Source organism: Etheostoma cragini, chromosome 14 (genome assembly GCF_013103735.1).
Source record: "Etheostoma cragini isolate CJK2018 chromosome 14, CSU_Ecrag_1.0, whole genome shotgun sequence".
In the NCBI taxonomy this organism is placed as follows: domain Eukaryota; kingdom Metazoa; phylum Chordata; class Actinopteri; order Perciformes; family Percidae; genus Etheostoma; species Etheostoma cragini.
In genome coordinates this window covers 14010246-14032561 of record NC_048420.1, presented here as the reverse complement: position 1 = coordinate 14032561, position 22316 = coordinate 14010246, and the positions used below count along the sequence as shown (strand labels likewise).

At 38.4% G+C, this 22316-nt stretch overlaps 1 protein-coding gene across 4 annotated transcripts in view; it reads right to left on the bottom strand.

The window, feature by feature from the left end:
- Nucleotides 1-22316, bottom strand: part of dtnbp1b (dystrobrevin binding protein 1b) — a 33183-nt gene that overhangs the window by 9890 nt on the left and 977 nt on the right. For 2 of the 4 annotated variants that reach the window (XM_034892995.1, XM_034892997.1), the window contains exon 1: nucleotides 3781-4097. The exons of the other annotated variants lie outside the window; for them this stretch is intronic. In XM_034892995.1, the coding sequence (XP_034748886.1) occupies nucleotides 3781-3832 (52 nt within the window). In that variant the 5' untranslated portion in view covers nucleotides 3833-4097. Of the gene's footprint in view, nucleotides 1-3780; nucleotides 4098-22316 lie in introns of those variants that run through there. 4 annotated transcript variants of the gene reach the window in all.

Below are 22316 nucleotides of genomic sequence, written 5' to 3'. Positions count from 1 at the left end.
TCATAGTACAGCATGTCAAAAAAGTGATAAAAAACTCATAGTATAGTATGTCCAAAAAATTCATAGTATAGCATGTTGAACAAAAGTGGTGAAAAGTAAATACAGGATATCAAAAAAGTGATTAAAAAGTCATAGTTTAGCATGTCAAAAAAGACATAGCATGTCAACAAAAAGTGGTGAAATGTAAGTATAGCATGTTGAAAAATTATTGTAAAGCATGTCAAAAAAGTGATGAAAAAAATCACATTATCACATGTCAAAGAAGATATAGCATGTCGACAAAAGTGGTGAAAAGTAAGTATAACATGTCGAATAATGATAAAAAGTTATAGTATAGCATGTGAAAAAGTGATAAAAAAGTCATAGTATAGCATGTCAAAAAAGTCATAGTTTTTGTCAAAAAAGTCATAGCATGGTATGTCAAAAAAGTGATAAAAAAGTCATAGTATAGCATGTCAAAAATTCATAGTTTTGCATGTCAAAAAAGTCATAGTATAGCATGTCAACAAAAAGTGGTTAAATCTAAATATAGCATCTCAAAAAAGTGATGAAAAAATCACATCATAGCATGTCAAAAAAAGTCATGGCATGTCGACAAAAGTGGTTAAAAGTAAATATAGCATGTCGAATAATGATAAAAAGTCATAGTATAGTATGTCAAAAAAGTGATACAAAACTCATATCATAGCATGTGAACAATATTGATTACAAAAATCCTAGCATTTCAAAAAAATAATAAAAAGTCATATTACAACATTTGCAAAAAATTGATAAAAAAGTCATAGTATTGCATGTCAAAAAAGTGAAAAAAAAGTCATGGTATAACATGTCTAAAACGTGATAAAAAAGTCAAAGTGTAATATATGAAAACATTTATAGTTTAGCACGTCAACAAAAGTGTCGAAAAAATCATGTTAAAACATGATGAAAAAAGTCATAGCATGTCAACAAAAGTGGTGAAAAGTAAGTATAACATGTTGAATAATGATAAAAAGTCATAGTACAGCATGTCAAAAAAGTAATAAAAAACGCATAGTATAGTATGTTGAAAAAAATTGATAAAATAGTCATAGTATAGTATGTCGAAAAAAGTCATAGCATGTCAACAAAGTGGTGAAAAGTAAACATAGGACCTGAAAAAGTGATAAAAAAGTCGTAGTTTAGCATGTCAAAAAAGTCATAGTATGCTGACAAAAGTGGTGAAAAGTAAGTATAGCATGTCAAATAATGATAAAAAGTCATAGTATAGAATTTTGAAAAACTTGATAAAAAAGTCATAGTATAGTATAGCATGTCTAAAAAATGATAAAAAGGTCATGGTATAGTATGTTGAAAAAATTCATAGTATAGCAAGTCAACAAAAGTGGTGAAAAGTAAGTATGGCATGTTGAAAAGGCATAGCATAGCAAGTTAAAAAAGTGATGAAAAAATCACATTATAGCACGTCAAAAAAGTCATAGCATGTCGACAAAAGTGTTGAGAAGTAAGTATAACATGTTCGAATAATGGTAAAAAGTCATAGCATAGCATGTCAAAAAAGTGATTAAAAAGTCATAGTCAAAAAAGTCATAGTTTAGCATGGGTTTAGCAAGGTCCATTTGACACTTTGCATTGTTAAATTGCTTTTACATATTTTATCTCATCTAAAATATGCAATTATTTTGCTTTATTGTGTATTATCAATGCATAGTTTACCTACTTGGGAGCATCTCCTGATGCAATAACTTCGTGTGACTGTTGTGGCAGTGGCCTTGTAGAAGTTTATTGCCCTTGATGCGCAAATAACAGCAGCCTAAAGGAATCCCTGAACAGCAAGTCGTGTCTTGAACTGATTGATGATAATTTGAAGCTGAAACATTCCCATTCTTATTACCAAGTGCAGACTTAATTGATGGTATTTAACATGAAATATGCACACTTTGTTGTATGGATAGAAAATATATTCTTTTAGAGAAAATAGGAGTTAGGAGTTACCACTAGTGCACAATGCAAGCCAACTGCTTCTTTATGTCAAAACCGATGTCTGCTAGTATTAAATCTCCAGGGAGAAGTTTATCAAGCAGACCAGAATTCTCTGTTATGTATTCATCACTGGCTCTGAGATCTTGTCATCACACTCTTTGAACTCTCTGGAATAGCATCTTGGATGAATGTAAATAACACCATCAAGGTTTTGAACGTTGGAAGACCTGTGTAGTAGTTCATTTTTATCATACCTAAATGAGTCCACTGTTATTTTATTAATATTTTATTTTAGTTAGTAATCTTTGGTATTCAGACTGTCAGTGGTTGGTCAGTTGTCTTCTGTGATTTAAACATAACCTTTTTTTACATTTTTTGCATTTGCATCCCGGGTCATACTGGTCTGCACCAGCTCTGCTTCTGCTTCATGACTGTTTATTGTACAGCAGGATCAGAGTGGGGACTCTCACACAGACCTGATGAAACAGACTGGGCCCTGAAGGGGCTCGCTGCAGATGGACACACACTCACACAAAGAAGGGAACAATGAGCTCCCACCAGAGCTCTGTCATAATGAACACCACACCAACAACCCTTGGAGACTTGAAGAAAAGCTCCCTTTCTGTATGTCATTCCTCACTCAGTGTCCAATGTATCTCCTTTATCTGACTAACTGTGTGTGTGTGTGTGTGTGTGTGTGTCTTGAGACTGCTCTATTAGATTAGGGGCCTCAGGGAAGCTTTTTTAGATTGTCAAGCATTGTGTGGAGTTAGTAACAGAGGATAGAGAGAGAGCGAGGGAGAAAGAAAGAGGGCAGTGTGTTTAGTTGTAATTAGGGTTTCAGATGGACAGCATTAAGGATGGAGCTAGATCCTGTCTTTTTATCTCTCTGTCTCTAATCAAAATGTCAATCCATTATTAGCCTGAGCTATCTATTTATTTAAACCATCTATGTATCAACTGGGGGCATGCTCAACTGTCTCTCTTAATATCTAAACCTTCCTTTGTTCATTAAATCTACATACAATCTAGAGCTGTTGTTAGTTGCATGCATCCCAAGTTGTTTAAATATCCCAACTGCCACATTATTATAAATCAAAAAACTTTCCCCTAAAATACTCAGATGAATGAAATTTTATTATTCATTTCTCTTCTTATATTACGTCTTTTCTTACTAATATTTCCTTCCCCCCACTCCCTTCTCTTGGTTTTTTCCTCCTCCTACTCATCATCATCATTATCATCATCGACAAGACAACGATATCCTGCTATGCACGTTACTGTAGCTACGGGGACTATTTTTAGCTCTCTCTCATATCTAGCCCTCAGGATTAAGTTTTTACTGAAGACTTTAGTGTAGTAGCCCAACTCATTAAGTCCAACACATTCTATCCTTACAGTTTGAGATTTACACACTGATATACAGACATACCTGTAGGTTCATGTGAATGCACATATGAAGTTGGAAAGCCACTACACCAACACAAATACTCACACAGCCTCAAAAAACAGTATGTCACACAAACCTATGGGACATGATTCACTGTGTGAAATAGTGAATGAGCGCTCGCACAGACGTACACATCTGGTGATGATTCATAGGGGCTAAGGCAATTGCATTATGTTAGTCACAGCAGAGGATGTCAAATGAAATGACATCATTTCATTCAATTACAAAGACAAATGTTTTGGCACTCATGTGGAGTAGCTGCTAGAATCTAAAACTGAACCACCTCATGAATGAGGGTCACAAAGTCTCAAGCAATGAATTTTCTGTCACTAATAGAAACACATGAAGTGAAAGTTCTGGTGTACTACCTGAATTTGTACTCGCTGTGTTTCTGGATGTGTCTGCTTCCGCAATCATCATGAAGGCCAAGAAAGTAAAACCGTCCCCTCACAGGCTGTTTCTTTTGTTCAGAAGCTCAGCAGGCAACCGCACACACAATGAACTCACAAAGCGGCTAACCTTCTCACCTACCCGGCAGAGGACCAAAAAAATAAATAAAGAACATAAATAACATAAAATTATCTTGTTCTGCTTGTTCAGATGGCTATTTGTGCAGATCGATCATCATAAAATGAGACCTTTAATGTAATTAGACTCGTATCTGTTTTCAGCAGAAGAAAAACATCTGGGTATGTGCTCTACAGGAAGCAGAAGCCACAGAAAAAAGGCTGGCTGTCAGAGTGGGTATGCATATTTGCATACATGTCTGCTGCTTACTTGAATGTGTGGGTGATCATGCACCTGTGTGTGCATTTTTACATACCCATTTTATTCATATGAAGACACAATAAACAAGCAGAAAACCATTTAGCTGCTGATTGACTGCACTATTTACTCACATGAACATGCAGTCTGAAGCAGAATTGTGAATGTTCTTTTATAGGTCATGTAAATGTTTGTCCACATAGAAGCACAGGGAAAAAACTTGAACCTCAGTAGCTCGGCTCTATATTAACAGCTTTTGTATAGTGAGAGAAGAAGCAAATAACCACAGATGTAAAGTAGAGAGGAAGCACACCAGTGAGGGCAATTAAAATCTTTGGGATTCAACTTGAGCTTTTGATTAGACTAAATAGAGTCATTTTCTCACAGCTTGGCTCACAAAGCAAAAATGCAAATCTTAGGCAAATCTTAATTGTTCATCATACAAGCTTGGTCACCACATCTTTTTTGTACAGGAAAAGCTAATTTGGGCTCACTTGTGAGAGGAACACATTTCTTTTCATCGACGACATATGAGACTCCTTGTCAATAGAATTTTTAAAGCACTTATCTTAATTAGAGCTCTTTCATAATTTTCTTAAGTAAAAATTCTTAGCAATGACGGATATTGAGTTGGAGCACTGACAGGCTCAATTTAAGTGACCATAAACAACAAGTAACACTAACAGCCTACTTTTCAAATGGAAATATATCTCTTTAGGAGTCATCAACAGTCATTTCAAGTCACCGCTGAGCCGGTGTCATTTAAACTTTGTAGTGCACTTCACAGATCAGGTGCAGCCGGAGGCTGTGCATGAGGAGAGAAGGATATGTTTGAAGCCTCTGTGGACAAACAAATGGACGGACAAATGAAAGTGTCCGTGGCCAGCTTTCCTTCAATGCCTGCCACAGGCCCAGGACTGGAGCCAGCTTTTGTGTGCCTTTGTGTGTGCAGACAGTATTAGACATGTAATGGCCCGCTGAGGCCAATTGTGTACGTGGGCTAAAAAGACAGGGGTGGTGAGATGCACACTATGCTTAATGTTTTCATCCGTGTGTCATTCAAGAGATGACAAGGGAAAAGGGACACGGCCACAGGGCGTGACGTTAAAATTCAAAGCAGAAAAGGTCACCACATTTTAAACACTATGAAATGCAGTATGATCATGGGATGTCAAGGTCTGTGTTGCCTTCAATCCACTCTGCGACATTGCATTTATTTTATTGACTGAGGCATTTTTTTTCAAGCATGGATGAAACTATGATACTCATTCCTCACCAGGTCCAATTATCTTTTCTTCATCCTTCCTATTTTGATTAACACTGAAACAATCCATTGGCGATCTCAATGTGTTTCATACACTTTACATCACACTGACTCACCAAATAGATCAAATGTTCAATATCGGATAGAAAATCCCCTTTGTTCTACCCGTCACTTTAAATTAGCTGTCGGGTCTCAGATGGATTTGTTTCTGTTTGTCTAAAAAGGCCTAATTCTCATTTCATTCTGAGACAGCAGTGTGCAGCCTGAAGACCAAGAGGCAGGCCTGACAGTGTGGACAGCCACTGCTTCTTCTTCTTAAGCCCTGCTCACTCAGCCGTGGTATTTTTAGATTCTGTCCGCCTTGCTATATCTCAGAAGTGCTCAGGTTTCTGCCAAAGGCAGCCCGGTGCTGTAAATAACACACACAATCACTTCTTTCTCCCCGTCACAAACACCCAAATGACAAAATGTGCATGGTAGAAACACTGTGTTTTCCAGAGGGACTTAGATTATCTTTCTGTGTGTGCAAATTAAACATATTTAAGCATGCAAAGGGAACAAGGGGAAATTACACACATTAACAGAGGAGTGAGTCACTACTGTGGTTGAAGTTTAACTTAATTTGTGCTCTATAATGAACCAGCCATCCTTTATCTGTATTCACGCTTTGAAAACACGTGACCACGACCACGTGACGACGGCATGACGGACAGCAGAAGCACAAGCTAGAGTGTAGTAGACGAACAAAAAGTTTCATTAGTTTCAATCAGTTTAAAATATCTAACTCTAAATAAACTGTAATGACAATACTATCTTCTTCTTTATGGCTTCTTCCACTGAACAACAAGTTCTCATGTCGTCATTGGTCAAGGTGGGGCATCTGGTAGGGGTTCATAAAGAGAAGTCTTTGGAGAAGTTGGAGATCGCAGGATTGGCAACCAAAACATTTTCCACATTTTCTGTTCTCTTCATGTTTTCCTTGACCCTACAGCAGTGGGCAATTGATTTCCTTGTGGTTTGTGTTTATTCATTGGTTTTGTCACAAGTGTTTGCTGGTGTACACAATAAACATAACTTGTAAGTGATTGTATTCATGGTGTCAGCTGTGAGTGTGATGGCAAATGACAATACAACCACAAAAACATGAAATAAAATCCATAGAATATCTTACTACTACAAATTACAATACATCAGGTCAGTTTTATTTTTTACAGAGGTCTGATTTTCAGTTGTCTCCTCCCCCTTACGACAATACAAGTCTCCAGGCAAGGCAGCTTTATTTGTTAAGCACATTTCAACAGCAGGGCAATTCAAAGTGCTTTTCCTAAAACATTAAAAAGCAGTTGAAAACATAAATAAATGAAAAACAAATAAAATGCAATACTATAGGACGTTAGTGTTGGGCAATGTATAAGCTTCAACTTAAAAACTTTAATAACAATTAAACATAAAAAACAGACAGACAGACAGACAGACAGGCATTTCAATAATTTATAAGTGAATGTATGCCTACTTATGTGACAGTATAGTGGCACTCACAGCTGGCATGCATGCAGAAACTTGCTGGTTTGTAATCATATGAGTGATGAGCGGCAGTCAATGACGGGTATCCAATGAGGGACTTGTTGAAAGGAAATTATTACAATAAAAAATGCTGAGAATGCTTGAGTGGTGTATTATTAAGTCATATCTGTCTGGTATTGTGAGTTAGAGACAGTGCATGGTAATTTTTAGTTACACTTTAAGCACTAACACTCTTTATGCTTGGAGCTGTGTTTTGAAGATAAAGATGTAGGCAACAGCCAGGAGATTATTAAATATGTGTTTGGTCCACATGAATCATGGCCGCATACATCTAGGTTTCTCTCTCTTTCTCTGTCAGGAGCCATCATCTAATTTTAGGGTTGAAAACAAATATTTAAGCAGTTTTGCTAACCAGGCAACGGTCTCTCAACATGTAAGGCAAAGCATCATGGTAGGGTTTGTTCCTGCTAAGTCAGTCACAGCCCAAACACCACTCGAGGACAACACATTTTCATGACTTATTATGTTGAAATATATCATACAGCTTTAGAGACCCCTCACAAAATGTAAAAGCCCATTACACCACCGTGATGTTATTAATTTATTTTGACCAATTGCACGTATGAACACATTTCACTAATGTGCCAAAACAACAAGCTGCCACTGTTATTTACCAGCTTTACGGTTTGTCAGTCACATAAAAGAACAAAAGGAGAGAAAGACCTAAATTGCTTAGACAGACTAGATGTGTGCAGGAACACACACACACACACACACACGATGGGTCACAACAAGGCCTAGCAGCAAATCAGAGGTGTCATCAAGCAGCACAACCATCCCCATAAGGTTGTACAGTGCGATTAGGAATGTAGTAATTAGATGTGAAAGGGGTGAAGGAAAATGTCCTTCGGATATGACCTCTTGTGTTGTTATAAAACTTAAAACTTTGTGTGATTGTATTATGTTCTCTGATTGAGCATGTATACTACAAATCAGTTAAGTTTATTCTACTAGGAAATATTTAATAATAATTTAATAATTCCCAAAATGTAGACTTCTTATACTCACCACATCAGACCTTCATTTATCAGCCCAGTGACAACACATTTGTGGTTGTCAATATTTCCCTTGCCTCTCCTTAGCTCTAATGTTGTTGATGCTTCAATATCACATAGATGCTGGCAATTTTACAGTGAATGCACTGTGGGGGATTTAAATGCAGCCTCAGTCTATATCATCCAAGAGCTTAAAGCCAGATTTGATAAAACCCAGGCAGCTAACTGAGCATTTCAGCCCTAAAGTAATCAAAGCACCAGCAATATCAACTGTTTGGGCCTCATGGGGTAGAAAATAAATAGAGCTTAGGTGAGAAAAATAAATAAGTAAAAGTCATGACATGAGTCTTAAATGACCACAGAAAACTTTGGTCAAAGAAAATGTAATACGACCAAATATCCCTCCTGTGACATACCTGACAGATTTAAATTATTTTGTGAAAAGATGTTTTACTGGTGTAAATGTTGCAAATGCCCTAACAAAGACGTATAACAAACACACATTACCACACAGAGCCACAGTAAAATAACATGACACATGAGGACTGCATCATGAAATTCAAGGTGAAATTATTATTTTGCCACATTTAATCTGATTTGACACAACAGTAAAGCATGAGAAAAAATGATATGAGATATAAAACTGTCTTGTTGTTGCAGCTGCATACAGCAAGGAGCTGTGCTTAGCGCTGGGACGTGGGGCCATGTCTGCCTGCTTGTTTTTTTCTGAAGTGAATGAGTTCAACATCTAAATATTGTGGGTAGAAAGGCCTAAAGCAGAGGCGAATGTAAGCAAGTGTACTCTACGGAGGCAATATTTTTTTTCAGCTTTTTGCTTCTCACTGCCAGCTGACATTTACATCCAAACATTTCCATTGCTCCAAGGCATCTGGCCTTTTTAAAAATGTATTTTCAAGCATACAGTGCATGCATGTTGCGGCATGCAGTCGCACAACAGAAAGGCTGGGAGAAACACTTTTACACTACCAAAGGCCAAATGGTTAGAAAGGTTGCAGAGGATATTAAGGTAGGATCAGCGCGGAGTGGCAATTGGGACATTTGGACAAATTTTCCTGGTCGGGCGGCCGACCAAAGAATTCTGTCTGCCCGGCCTACGGACTATTTAAAACGGCCGTGAGACATAAGCAGCTGCCCATGGGCCCTTCAAATTGTTGTTATTACGTACTCTCCGCAAAAACCTCCAGCGTTCCCACTGTGAGTATACACTGAAAGTCCAACCGATATTTACAGTATAGCACTTCCTCACTGTTTTTATCTCAGTCTTAGTTACCCTGCACAGTAGTCTCTTCCGTCAATTCACTGATGTTTGCGTAGCCTCTCCCATCAATCTAGCCTATTTTAATTCAATTACTCATTTTCAGGTGTTACAGAAATGTGATGGCCACAAATAAAAACACAACAATTTAATTTGTTTTGTAGAATGGAGCAAAGCCTCATGGGAATGAGGAATGCGTTTATCCAATAAACTGATAGCAGGTCAAGTCGATTCACAGAAATGTAGGGAGATAAATTAGCGCCCCCTCGTCTCATGGCATGACCCAAAGACAAATGTCAGGCAGAGAGAAAGCAACAAAGTTTGAGAAAAAGTAGCGGCATTTTTTGACAGTCTAGATTTGCGTGGTTTCTTGCTGTGTTAATAATTGAATGTTACCCATGGATGGCGCAAGAAGGGTCAGGACAAAGGAGGGGCCTAAAAGACCAGAATGGAGAAGCAGCGGATGCCTGAGGAGGATGCATCAGAGTGCTAAAAAATGACGGATATATTCTGAAATCAGGCTTCAACAAGTGCTGCAGGTGAATTGACGGAAAACCGGGTTAGACAGCCTATTTGGTAATGATCATCTCCTCATTGCAAGTAACAGGATCTCAAATGAGCTACAGTTTTGGTTTGGTAAAGTCTTGGGTTTTAAATACCTTGTTCATAAATATTTTCAGGTTCATAATTGTATTTTGAGGTTGTACCAGAATAGGTTTACATGGTTTCAAAAAACACCATATTTTTGTTGTACTAAACATTGCTGCAGATCCTCTTTTCATCCTGTGTGTTTAGGTCTCTGTTTTAGCTACAGAGTGAGACATCTCACTTCTTCCAAGTTTAGGGTTAGGGTTTTTTCTTCCAAGTTTGTATGCGTGTGGAAGCACCAGAGACAAAAAATAACACCCCAAATGTTTGAAGAAAGAACAGGGAGAACAAAACATAAGTCTGCAGTGCAACCTCTGCTTGACGGCAACCAACCTGCTTTCAGCGTCCAAATTACTCCACCGCCAAGCTTAAGCGTCTTACAGTTTTTTTCAATTTTGTTTGCCAAGGGTAGTGATCTGCTGTAGTTTTACTGGTCACCTTGCTATTTTATAGTTGTACCAGGTAAGTTGACATAAAACTTTACAGTCTCCTATGTGCTGGTTTACTAGTCCCAGAGTGTTTGAAAGACTGACTAGCCCCGCCGGACATGCCAGCTAAAATTAGCTTGAGGTAGCAAGACTGCAGTTAGATTTTTGTAGTTGGCTATGCAGTTCTGGACTACAAAAATCTATCTGCTTGGTAATGTACACATTCAGCCATTTGGAACAGAAGAACACACCAGAATAGGCCTGTATAGTAAGCAGTATTTTATGGCCGCATTTCTACTCTAATGAAATGCAATTCAATCCGTGGAAGTAATCCAAATATTCCGAATATGTTACTCAGATTGAGTACCCTAACAGAATACGTTACAAATTACATTTTTGTGCGTGTTTTCTGTATTCTGTAACGGAATATATTTTGAAAGTATCCTTCCTGACACTGGATATCAATGCAGATGCACACCAATACTTTTATGGTTAAAGAATGAAAGTAAAAATTCAACAAATATTCCCGTTTACATATAGCCATGAAAAATTCGACTTTTTCAAAGTTTTTCAACAATGGTGGACTCGTTGGAAAAAGTTGGCTTAGCGATGTGTGTGCATCTAAACCTGTTGATATCCAAGTCTTTAAAAATGTTTAAAAGTACCTGTGTTTCTCCTTCTTATCGGGTCTGCTCCCTTGCAAACTTTTGGCTGGTCTTTTGTGTACAGTAACCACTGCACAGAGCAGACCATGAGCCTGTGGTAAAAACCCTGAATGAGACCCAAGACACATATTCCGAATGCATTGTGTGTATGTCCAAAGAAGGCCTATAATGCCAAATAATACCGGAATATCCCGGAAATTTCGAAATTCGGAAAAAGTTCTCATTTGGAATATCCAACAGAAATATGCTGTTTACATGACCTGTATCAAATTCAGAATATTTCATAACAGTGGTATATTGTTGTGCATGTAAACACACTGAATGATGACATTTAAGTAAACACTTACTGTTGTAGACTAAATTTCATGCAAGTGATTTAACAAAATGCGCCTTGAGCCAATATCTTGTAACTGGTGGTGGAGAAAGACAGAAAGAGAGTAGTTGGTTTTGTCTGACAGCACCTGACAGTACAGTGTCAAATAGATGGTGCATCCATCAAGGAGAGCAAGGAGGATAGGAGAGGTCAACATGTTGTGAGAGGTCCCCCAGCTCTTCAAAGGCCTGTCAAACTGCCCACCTTACACAATCTGCTCAAAAACATCTTTCTTGCTTGCCAACAAAACGTCCTGCCTTCGTGAACCCTCTTCCTGTTCACTGAACGGTGCACACATTTTACTTTGAGAACCCACTGTAACTAATGTGTAAGGCAATGGTGATAAATGATGTTACCTAATATGTGGAAATTGAATTCTTGAGCTAATCAAAATTTAGCAGTTCCAGTCACGCTTCATTTGCCAGTCAAATTCTGCTAAACCCGTCCTTTCAAACAGGGATTAAGTGTGTCTTAATGAATAAGGAAAAATTCGAATTTGCATACTTTTTACTGTGCTCAGAGATAAATACGGAAGAAAAAGAATCCTTGGGCGTTCAGCCAATGGGCCCAAGCACCTAACGATGAGGAATTGAACCATGGTGGATGCAGTTTATCATCTTAACAAAGGCTTCACCTATATGCACATATTGCATTGACATGTCATGCTGTACAGTTTGAAACAGATTGAAAAAAAATCACCCTGCTCCCCAGGTGACATTTAAAATTGCCTACATCACCAAAACCTCTATAAACTGTTGAGAGGCCTTTTTGTTAACAGGTTAATTGCTTGTCTTGAAGGAGCCGATAAGTGCGATGTCTTGTTTACAATGAGTAATCCTCACAACAAGGAGGCAGGTAAAACCTCTGGAGGGCTCTAGTGAGTGAAATAGCACAACAAACACAGAAAGGAAAACCAGAGTGAACACATGCCCTCAGGTGTTATGTGCTATGTAACCTAAACAGCAGGGGTATTCTGGACAGGCACAATAGAATATTACTGTGGCACCCTATTTAAAATGTTAAGCTTCAAGTCTTCATCAAAAACATGCCGAGTAGATGTAACATGAACATGCTGTTTGAAATTGAGGAGCTGCAGTGTGTAGATATTCCCATCCAGTATGCACACGTATTTGAGATGTGCACACACTATTTATTTTGGGGATGTGTGATTTCTGGGATATTCACACAGGCTTTGATGCATTATGCAGGAATCTCCTCTCTTCTTCCAACCGCAACAACCACAGCCTTACATCAGCAAAAACCCACAGCAAGTCCTCAGTGAAGACGCTGTTCAAGAATGACATACACTCTTTCCTATATGTTCCTTGTTTTACTAAGTAGAGGAAAGTGTAGAGAGAGAGAAGACAAAGACTTAGGTTGAAATCGCTGTCCGACGCCTACATGGCAATGCTACATGCATCCAAGGCTGTGAACCAAACCTTGACCTTCCAACACTGTAGATGCACACATCAAGTTGACCAGAAAGTTTACACTGTACAGTATGCTGTGTCTAATGAACAATTACTGCGATCTGCAGTGCTCTCCATATTACAAATTATTAAGGATCATGTTTTGGGGGCCTTGCACATCACCTGGTTAGTATATGACACTGGGGTTTACAGGTATAGTAAAGGCAGAACAAAACAGAGCAAAAGTCTAGTGAAGCACTTTGCACAAATAGAACAAATGTCCACAGCTAATATAACTTAATAGTGGGTACTTAATTTAATAATTAAATAATAATATTTCTGTTCATCTATGAAACATTACCAAAGAAGAGGTTTGAGTCAGTTTTTATACACAGCGCAGTAATTACAGCATGCACACACACATGTTCCCTTTGATCAATTTTTCAGCAGTACTCATGTTAGAGCAAGAGCCAGAAGGGCTGTACTGTAAAAATACTGTCTACAGTTAATTTAGGCAAACTGATAAATGATAGATTAGTTTACATGCAATAAAAAATCTCAAGCAGGTGCTGGGGCATATGTACAATATTGTTGTTTAATCATTTAAAGTTCGTTTGTTATGTGTGGTGGCAACTTTTCTGAGATCAGCTGGAATGAGCTTAAAAAGCCTTTTGAAGACAGGTACGAATTAACGCCGCAATCTGTAGTTACAGTATGGTGCGTATGGTGAGTGTCAAATTCCCATATTTTAAAACTTTTGCAGGTAGATAGAGAAAAAAAACATGTCAGAAAACTACAGATACCACATTAAACTATTGTTACGTTGAACCCATAATTACTACAGCTATGGCTATCTGCACATAATAAAGTCATGTGATAGCATTTTGGCCCACCACCCACAAAGAATCATATTTCTGTAAACTGTTGAAACCGTCTGTGAAAATCTTAGTGATTAATTTCTCAAGTAGGATTTCAAAAAGACTTATTTTGGTTTGACATGACATTTTTGACAACAAACACAGAAGAGTGGAGACTCTGAAGAGAGTCAAAGGAGTCTCAAGGAGAAATTGTCTTTGTTAAGTTTTGAAAGGAACCAAGGAAGAAGAGATTTCTTGCCTGGCAGCATTGAGTGAAAATTTGAGTTTAAGCTAATGTTCAATACACTCTAACTATTTAGTATATTTTCTAAAGCCTAATTAGTATGTCAAATAAAAGCCTTCATTCATACCTTCCTTCTCACGTTTTTGTTTTAAGAATTACTGATATTGGTTATACTTTTAATTCTATAAATCACTTTCATTTCTCCACTTTTATTTGCTTTTATTGCAGACACTTTCATTCGACTCTTCATGTCTTTTCTGCTTTTGCATTTTTAAGCCCATGCCATACCTTTGCTTTTATTTAGCGGCCTCATTTCCTACTTGCACTCAGAAACAACAGAGAAGCTTTGAGCTACAGGGGGTGGGGTGTGTATATGTAGGTTAAGAGGCAGCAGAGTGGGATAATGGAACTAAATGTAAATGTAAATGTGCTGTATTTATATAGCGCTTTTCAACATTCACACACATTCACACTCCGATGCGCAGCACCGGGGGCAACTCGGGGTTCAGTGTCTTGCCCAAGGACACTTCGACAATGACTGCAGGGGCGGGGATTGAACCACCAACCTTCCGATTGGCAGGCAACCGCTCTACCATTGAGCCACAGCCGCCCCTGTGGGCTACTGTATGAATCTGTAAATGTCCTTAGAGGTGGACTACTGTCATCTTGCAGTGACCGTGTAACCGTGAGGGAGAGACTGAAATATTCTGTGTAAGTGAGGCAGAAGCAAAGTGGTTACAACTTACATTCCATATTTTTTCTCCAACTTCAGACGGACTTTTGTAGTCCATGACCTTGATAAATACACTTTATTAGTATACATATGTGAGGTAATGTATCCAGCTCCTCTTGCTCCTCCTTATGTTACTGTTGAAGGAAACACTGAAGTAATCATGCTGCTACTACTCCTTTTTACACAGTGTGATGCAAGTTCATGCACCTTTTAGAGTTTTCAAATTGACTATAATAATATTGAATAATAATAACAGGTTTACCAGGTCTGTGGAAGTCTTGTGGGTGAAAATGTCTAATTTAGGAGACAACGGATACCAAAAAGAGCTGTTAATGAAAGGTTGAGTGAAGCTGTAACACAATAGTTAACAAGAAAACCGATGGGGCTACATTGGGCACGTAATTATCAAAGTTGAATGCCCAGAGTTTGGAAAAAGGTTTTTACCTCAAATACATAGCAGATTAACACTGAAACAAGGAAAAGGCCAGGAGTTGGTGTAAACAGCATAAACCTATAGACCCATCCAGCCTGATTTCAAAAGCTCAGCATCTCAGCAGTGCCTCAGCAATGTGGCTAAATGTTGTGAACCAGCTGATCCTTTCATGGGTTTTAGACATAAATTAAATAAAGTTTTACAGTATCCTTTTTCAAGCAGGAAAAACACATCTTTGTTATATCTTTTCCATATGGTCCAATATATCAATTCGACAGATTGCCTTAAAGGGAGGCTCACCGGGTGACCAGAACATTATCCACATGGCTGAAATTACCACATAACCTCCACCAAAGCATGAAGAAAATCTGTTGACATAATCAACTATAAGATGCTGTGAAGGATTTGTAGTGGAGTTTTGCTGCTCTCAAAACTGAGGTTGGCATGGTTAAGTGCTCTTGTTATACGGTAACACGTTTAGATGCACATCTTCTGTTCACTTCTCTGCAATTTCTATTCTAATGACATTTCAATGTCACCACAAACAGTGTAAGCAGGCCCATAAGTAAAAAGGAAAGGGCTAAAATATTTCTTGCTCAGACTAAAGGACTACGATTCTTGAAAAAGTTATACTGTACTTTTCCAGTTTTTGATTTTTAGGGTCTCATGCCATGCAATGCAATGATGTTAAGCTAAAGAGGAGTCATACTGTCAAGATGACTCAATAAGCTCAACACGTTCACCTCTCGGGGTGAACTATCGGGCAGAGAGCTTGTTCTTCTCATGTGCTGGTGGAGTCTTCCACTAAATATTTTAAGGGTGTTTTTCTTAGACCCTGACAGAGATATTAAATGTATTCATTGACATGTCTTTGTTTTGCCAAGCTCTGCTTCTTTTTATTGCCACTGCGCATTTCTCAAATATTCTTCTCATCCCTCTTTTGTTGCTTTCCTCTCTTATCTATCCGCAGTCAAAGTGTGCCCTCTTATTAGCCCCAGAATGAATTGTTTAAAAGCCATAATCTTGGCCACGGGTGAGAATGTTACAAAGACAATTTGCACAATGAGGTGAAGCAAAATCACACAGGAGTGCACATGCATGCAAACACAAGCTACCACACACACACACACACACACACAGAAGAGCATGTGTTACTCTAGACTGTACTCCTTTCTTTAATATAATCTTCTCTTCCCTTATTATTTCACCACTTCTCTTTCTTTCTCTAATGCCACTGGGCATACTTAGTACTGTATGTCCTGGGGAGAGTACAACTACTGCATTATGAGGTATAATGCTGCTGTCCAAATATTTATACCTACGCCCTTGTGGCTCCGTCTCACGTACATTCATTCTCACCTCTAAATCAAAAGGAATGTTTTACAGGTTTTCACCCCGCAGCATTTTGCACAGTTAAAACCGTGGAGCCAGTATTCAAGAAAGAAATGCTCATAGTAAATCAATTTCTTATGAAGAATAACATATTGCTAATATACAGTAATGTCTTGTTAATGAGGTGAGTTCAGTGGGAAATATGCCTTATTTAAAGATACAGCATGGACGAATATTTATGATTGCATCCTTTACATATTGTAGAGTCATTCTTTATACAATATTTTTAATATTTCACAGTCAATGTGAGTTGGTGTAGTATGTCTTTTCTTTCCTCAAGGTGAGTAAGTTTCAGCAAAAGCATGACACGTTGGGATGGAACACTTGATTAGTGGCCCTTTGATGATGCTGTATTGTAAATCCATCTGTTGTTTTTGTTGTTTCCGACTTTGAGTTGGGCCACACAGTCACCTGGCACACAGTAGGAAATCATTCCCTCCCCCACAGCAAAGCTGTCTTGTCTCCTTTTGTTTTGTTGCATACACACGCACACACACCCTACAAATCTGTGTATATTTGGTAACCGATATCCTCATGTACTGTACATACATAGCATGCAGACACATTCAATAACTCACACAGATGTGCACATGGTCTAACACTCTTTTTTTCTTAAGAAGAGTAAGAGTTCCAAAGATAGAAATCGGGAAGGAGAGAGCAGAGGAAAAAGATGTGTTCTATGACCTCAGTCCAAATGAGAGGTCCTTGAAGGGTTTATCTGTCTCTGGCCATTACATAAGGCAACAGGCAGGGGGTTGGAGGACAGAGGGAGAGTGCAGGCAGAAGAAAGCCGGGTAGAAGGGTAAAGGAGCCTGAGCAGAAAGCACAGAAACACTGATGGCCTCAGCATGTAGACGAACCCCGAAAAAACACACTTTACAGTGCACACAGCAGAAATGCCGACAGACAGACAAAGACTTGAATAAGGTGAGAGAAACACAAATGCATGTGAAAACATTAAACAGACCAGACCCGATAGTATGAACACTGTAACGGAGTCCCTCTCTGTCTGAGTCTGTGAATACTGTCTGTTCACCCATGGACCCAATTAGAGCAACTCTCTGCCTGTCTGACCACACCATTACTTTTTTTCTCCATTTCCCAGAGGAGTGGGAGGAGAGGAGAGAAAAATAACGATAACCCACCTGCTGAGGTGCATCACACAGGGATGGAAAACCCAATTTCTAAACCATCTGTGACCATGATTTGAGACAAAAACACTGATTACATTTGCTTCTTTTTCAACTAGAAAATAGATTTTGCATTTTGATAGGTATATGTCTGAGAACTTACAGTGGTCTTTGTTTATCTGTGTGTGGGCTTGTAGGCATTTGTGAGTGTTTTTTTGTATCTCTTTGAGTGCAGTATAATTTAAGAATGTCTGTCATCTTGGTATTTAAGTTTTTCATGATTCCTAGGCACATTTGAGGGGGTGTTTAAAGGAATCTGACAAATTTGAATTTAGATACATCCCACTCTTACTTTACCACCCTTAAAACAAAACTACTGCCATAACTCCATGTGTAAAATTATATACCAGTCACTGTTGTCCCTTAAATTACAATCATTACGCTCCTTGTGGATCTGTCCAAGTATTTATTCTTCTTTCGTGCCACACAGCTTGGAGCATAATTTCTTAGCATGACGAGCAATTAGAGCTTATTTATGGCTGTGATACTAAAATAAAAGGTTATTTCCTATAATCATGATACAATTGATGTATAACTATATGAAGGGATCTTTAAAATCAACATATATCTCATTACGGTGTTTGGATGTATCAGTATTTCTAATGACTGACGAGGAATCCTGGTGTTCCAAGTTGTGCGGACCATGGCTATGACTTTACTTTGATTATGATAATCAGACAATAGACAGTTGCTGTTGCTAGTGCTAGTGCCAGATCTCGCACAGCACATACACAATTTACAATGACATTGGTTGGCAGATTCACCAGAACTTTTCAAACTATGGATCCTTGAAAAAGACGATTGGTAGACAAAATCACGCTTCTCATTAGCCAGCAACTATCAATTCCACCAGCTAAATTCACAATTTTTGGCAGATTTTATCAACTGAAGCCAGTTAGTTAATTAAGATAAGTTTGTTGAAAACAGTCTACCATTGACCTTTACTATTTTCTGATTTATATTTTAAGAAAACCCTGAAAAAGGTGTCATAACTATGTATACAATGGCTACATGAATGGAATCTTGCTATATATAGGCTAAAGCCAATAATTCAAAAGATCTAGAATCTCACCAGTGCTATTTATACTTTTCAAACAGTACACTTTCACTTTTCACGGGCCTGCTATGCCTGTATGGTTTCTAAGCTATGATTGGATGATAAGCTGTTTAGAGAGGTTTAGTGAAAGGTCAGATTCAATTATTTAAACTTAAACCTGACTGAGCGCATGTAGAAAAAACCTTTAACAATATCTTACGGTACTTATTATACACGACAAGGTCTAGTTTTCTCAGTTTCCACTGTCATTCTTTAAATGAATGAAAAGTTGCGTCCTCTAGATAGTAGAGGCTAGAGATTCTCTATACCTGCAATGTGTGATATCTGTGTAACCGCCGTACCATCAATTAGCAGACTCCAAGTTAGTGTGGATGCCAATCTTTCTCTCCTGCGTCTTTTTGTTATTCTTTTTCATTATCTTTAATGTGGCATTTGGTTGGGCTCAGTCTTTTTGATTCCTCCTCTTTACCATTATTCTCTTTCTATTAGTCTCGAGTCACCCTCCTCCATCTTCCTCCGGTTATTGCTATTCTATTTTAACTTTCCTCTGTTGCACTGTTTTCTTCTTCCTCTGCTGTCTTTCATCACTCAGTCGTCTTCTTTTATTTTCAACTCATTTTTGTGCCCTTTTTTGCTTCCTTCTCTTTCTTCCACCCAAACGCCTCCTCTCTCTCCCCCTCCCATGTCTATCAGCCTCTTTCAGTCTTTTATCACTCGTCTTCCTCACATTGTCTCTACTCTCTGTCTCCTTCTATAGCACTCTTTGTAACATGCTGCATCCCAAAATCATCTATGCTGTGAGGCTGTTCTCACATAGCCTAACTGAGCAAGGATGATCTAGGTGTAAAGATCGAAGGGGGAAAGTGCTGTTGAGTAAACAATTTGGTTGAGTGTTGAGAAGGGAGACAACATACTCAAGGTTTGTGAACAACACCTGTTAAGCCAGGTGGACACTGCTAGGCAACACAGAGTGGAAGGAAAAGAAGTGTGAACAGCTAAGGAGGACAGGAAAGGAAAAAAACAAATAGGAAAGGTAAAATTTGAGAATATTTTATTTTTTCTAACATTAAATTCACAGCAGATAGTCCTGCAATCCTTAAGAATAAGTGGAAAAAAGGAAATGGATGGATGGAAAGGCGGACTATTAATAACATTATCACAATGGTAATACATGTCACTACATAGAAGAATATTGCAGTGGCTTTTGTACTTTTGTGTGTGTGTGTGTGTGTGTGTGTGTGTTTGTGTGTGCGTGTGTGTGTGTGCAACTACACAATGCATCCGTTAATAAGTTAAAACTAATTAAAATGTGACATCTTATGGACATCATAATGTGCTCTGTCCTTTACTTTATCCTTTGACAGCACATCTTCTTTCATCTCTTAAATCTATCTTTAAAGACCATTAATGCCATAAAACACAGTCTTAACCTCCTTCAGTGGCTTCCCAAGACCTGCTTAAAAATGAACAGACAAATTAAGACACATCTACCTGTTCACACATCTTTATTTACATGCTGGGTGAGTGATGCTTTATCATGGTAATTAGCAAGCTAACTGCATCTTGGTTATGTGTGCCCGGAGAAATGTATGCATGCACGGTTGAAAGCATACAAGAATGAATACACACATGCACACATACAGTCTGTTAGTCACAGGAGACACTGAATACAAAGTCAACATGGGATTCAAACATTGTCACTTGGCAGCAACCGTGTCACTAACAGTAAGTCTTTAAACTTTTCAGGACAAGCAAATATTTGGGTTAACAAAAAGACTTGCATCCTAAATGTCACATGTCAGAAAACTGCTACCTTTTCTATTACTCCTTTAGTTGCCACTTTCTTTTCAGAATAGTAGACTGCATGCTAATTACCATTTTTAAATGTCAGCCAAACCCAATACGTTGACATTGTTTATCAACGTATTAAAATATTTCCAAGATCCTCTCAGCAATATTTGCTTTGTCTCTGCGAGGCAGAATTCAAAGTTGAGTTTGCCTGTGCCTTAGCCATCAGAGCCAGCTACTGTGCCATATTTCAATGGTCCAGACCTCACTCATTAAAGCAGCACAAAAGACTAATCACATCTGCAGCGCTTTGATTTACATGCAATTAAAGTTTCATGTGAACCCAGATAAACCAGACAGGATGAGAGCAGAGAAGAAAAGGGGAGTAGGAGTGCTGTGGGATACAGAAGAGAGGAGATTAGGGAACAGATGAGACACCAGCCGAGAAGAGAGCAGATGTGTAGAGCAACCAGGCCCAAAAGGAGAGAACAGTGGGGACAGAAAGGAGCAGGGGAGGTGGGAGTAGACAAGGACAAGAGCAGAGAGAAGTGGAGAGGTGAAGCAAGCCATAATTTGGCAGAAGTGATGACACAGCACATCCCTCTCAGTGGCAGGTGCCTGCTGTTGCTCCTTTACAGAGGACACAATCTAACAGGGAGAGAGTGTTCTGCAACAGCATTACACTGTAATAATATCACAATGAGCCAAGCTGCTGAAACAGAGGTTAAAAAATGCTACTGATTGTTTTATCTAAAAATATTACTGCCTTGCAAATAAAGGGCTTTAAACACAACTCCATAAATAGTGCATAACTGATCTCTATTTTTGTATCAATCAGTGTAGCATTATGTAACAACAATGTGTTGCTATGTTTAATCAGTGAAATGAGCAGCATAAACGTTTTATTTGACAATAATAAATGAAAGAATGACAAACATTATTAAATGCTCTTCTGCTTGATTACTTTCTTTACTTGTTCGGTCTTCAATTACTTTAACTACACTCCATTTTCCTTTTCTTAAAAGCTGCTGTTTAGCTGAAACTATTGACTTGTTTGCTCAGATGTAGCATTTGATTATGTAACATTATGATTAACCAGTGAGCGTAGCCTGCAGCCACTTGATATTTCCATTTGAAGGCACAGCTCTATAAGAAGGTAATGTGATGGATGTGTCTTGACAAGGAATAAAAACTGGTCAAGTGCTAAGCAAAGCAGCCACGAAGTAGAGCTAAACATGTAAGAATGAAATGGGGTCTATAGAACAATAAGCTAGCATATTACTCAGCCAAATAATTAAACACACATTGCTGTAATTATTTTCAATAAGCCACAGTCGTGAACATACACTATATGTATCTACTGTGGGTGGGTACACCAGTGTGTGATCATTCACTCATCCCCCAAACACAAAAGGTTTCCAGGAGAGTCAAATACAAGGCTGGGCAGTAAATAACATTCTGAAAATAACAGAAGGAGAAAGGGAGTGAAAGCGAGAAGAGTGTGGGGCGCGTGCAATAATAATGAAAGCAATAAAAGGAGGCTCATTCTCCCAGACGTGATCTGCAAATCAGTCAATGTGTGTGTGTGTGTGTGTGTGTGTGTGTGTGTGTTTTCCTACTAAGGGTCTCATGTGAGTCAAATGAGTCACATCATTTTATCAATCACCCACTTACAGTATAGCAATGCTGTGTGTGTGTGTGTGTGTGTGTGTGTGTGTGTGTGTGTGTTTGTGTGTGTGTGTGTTGCTTAAGATCAGAATGAAACATTAAAACTGCAGTCCCACACACTTTTCGCCCACTGAA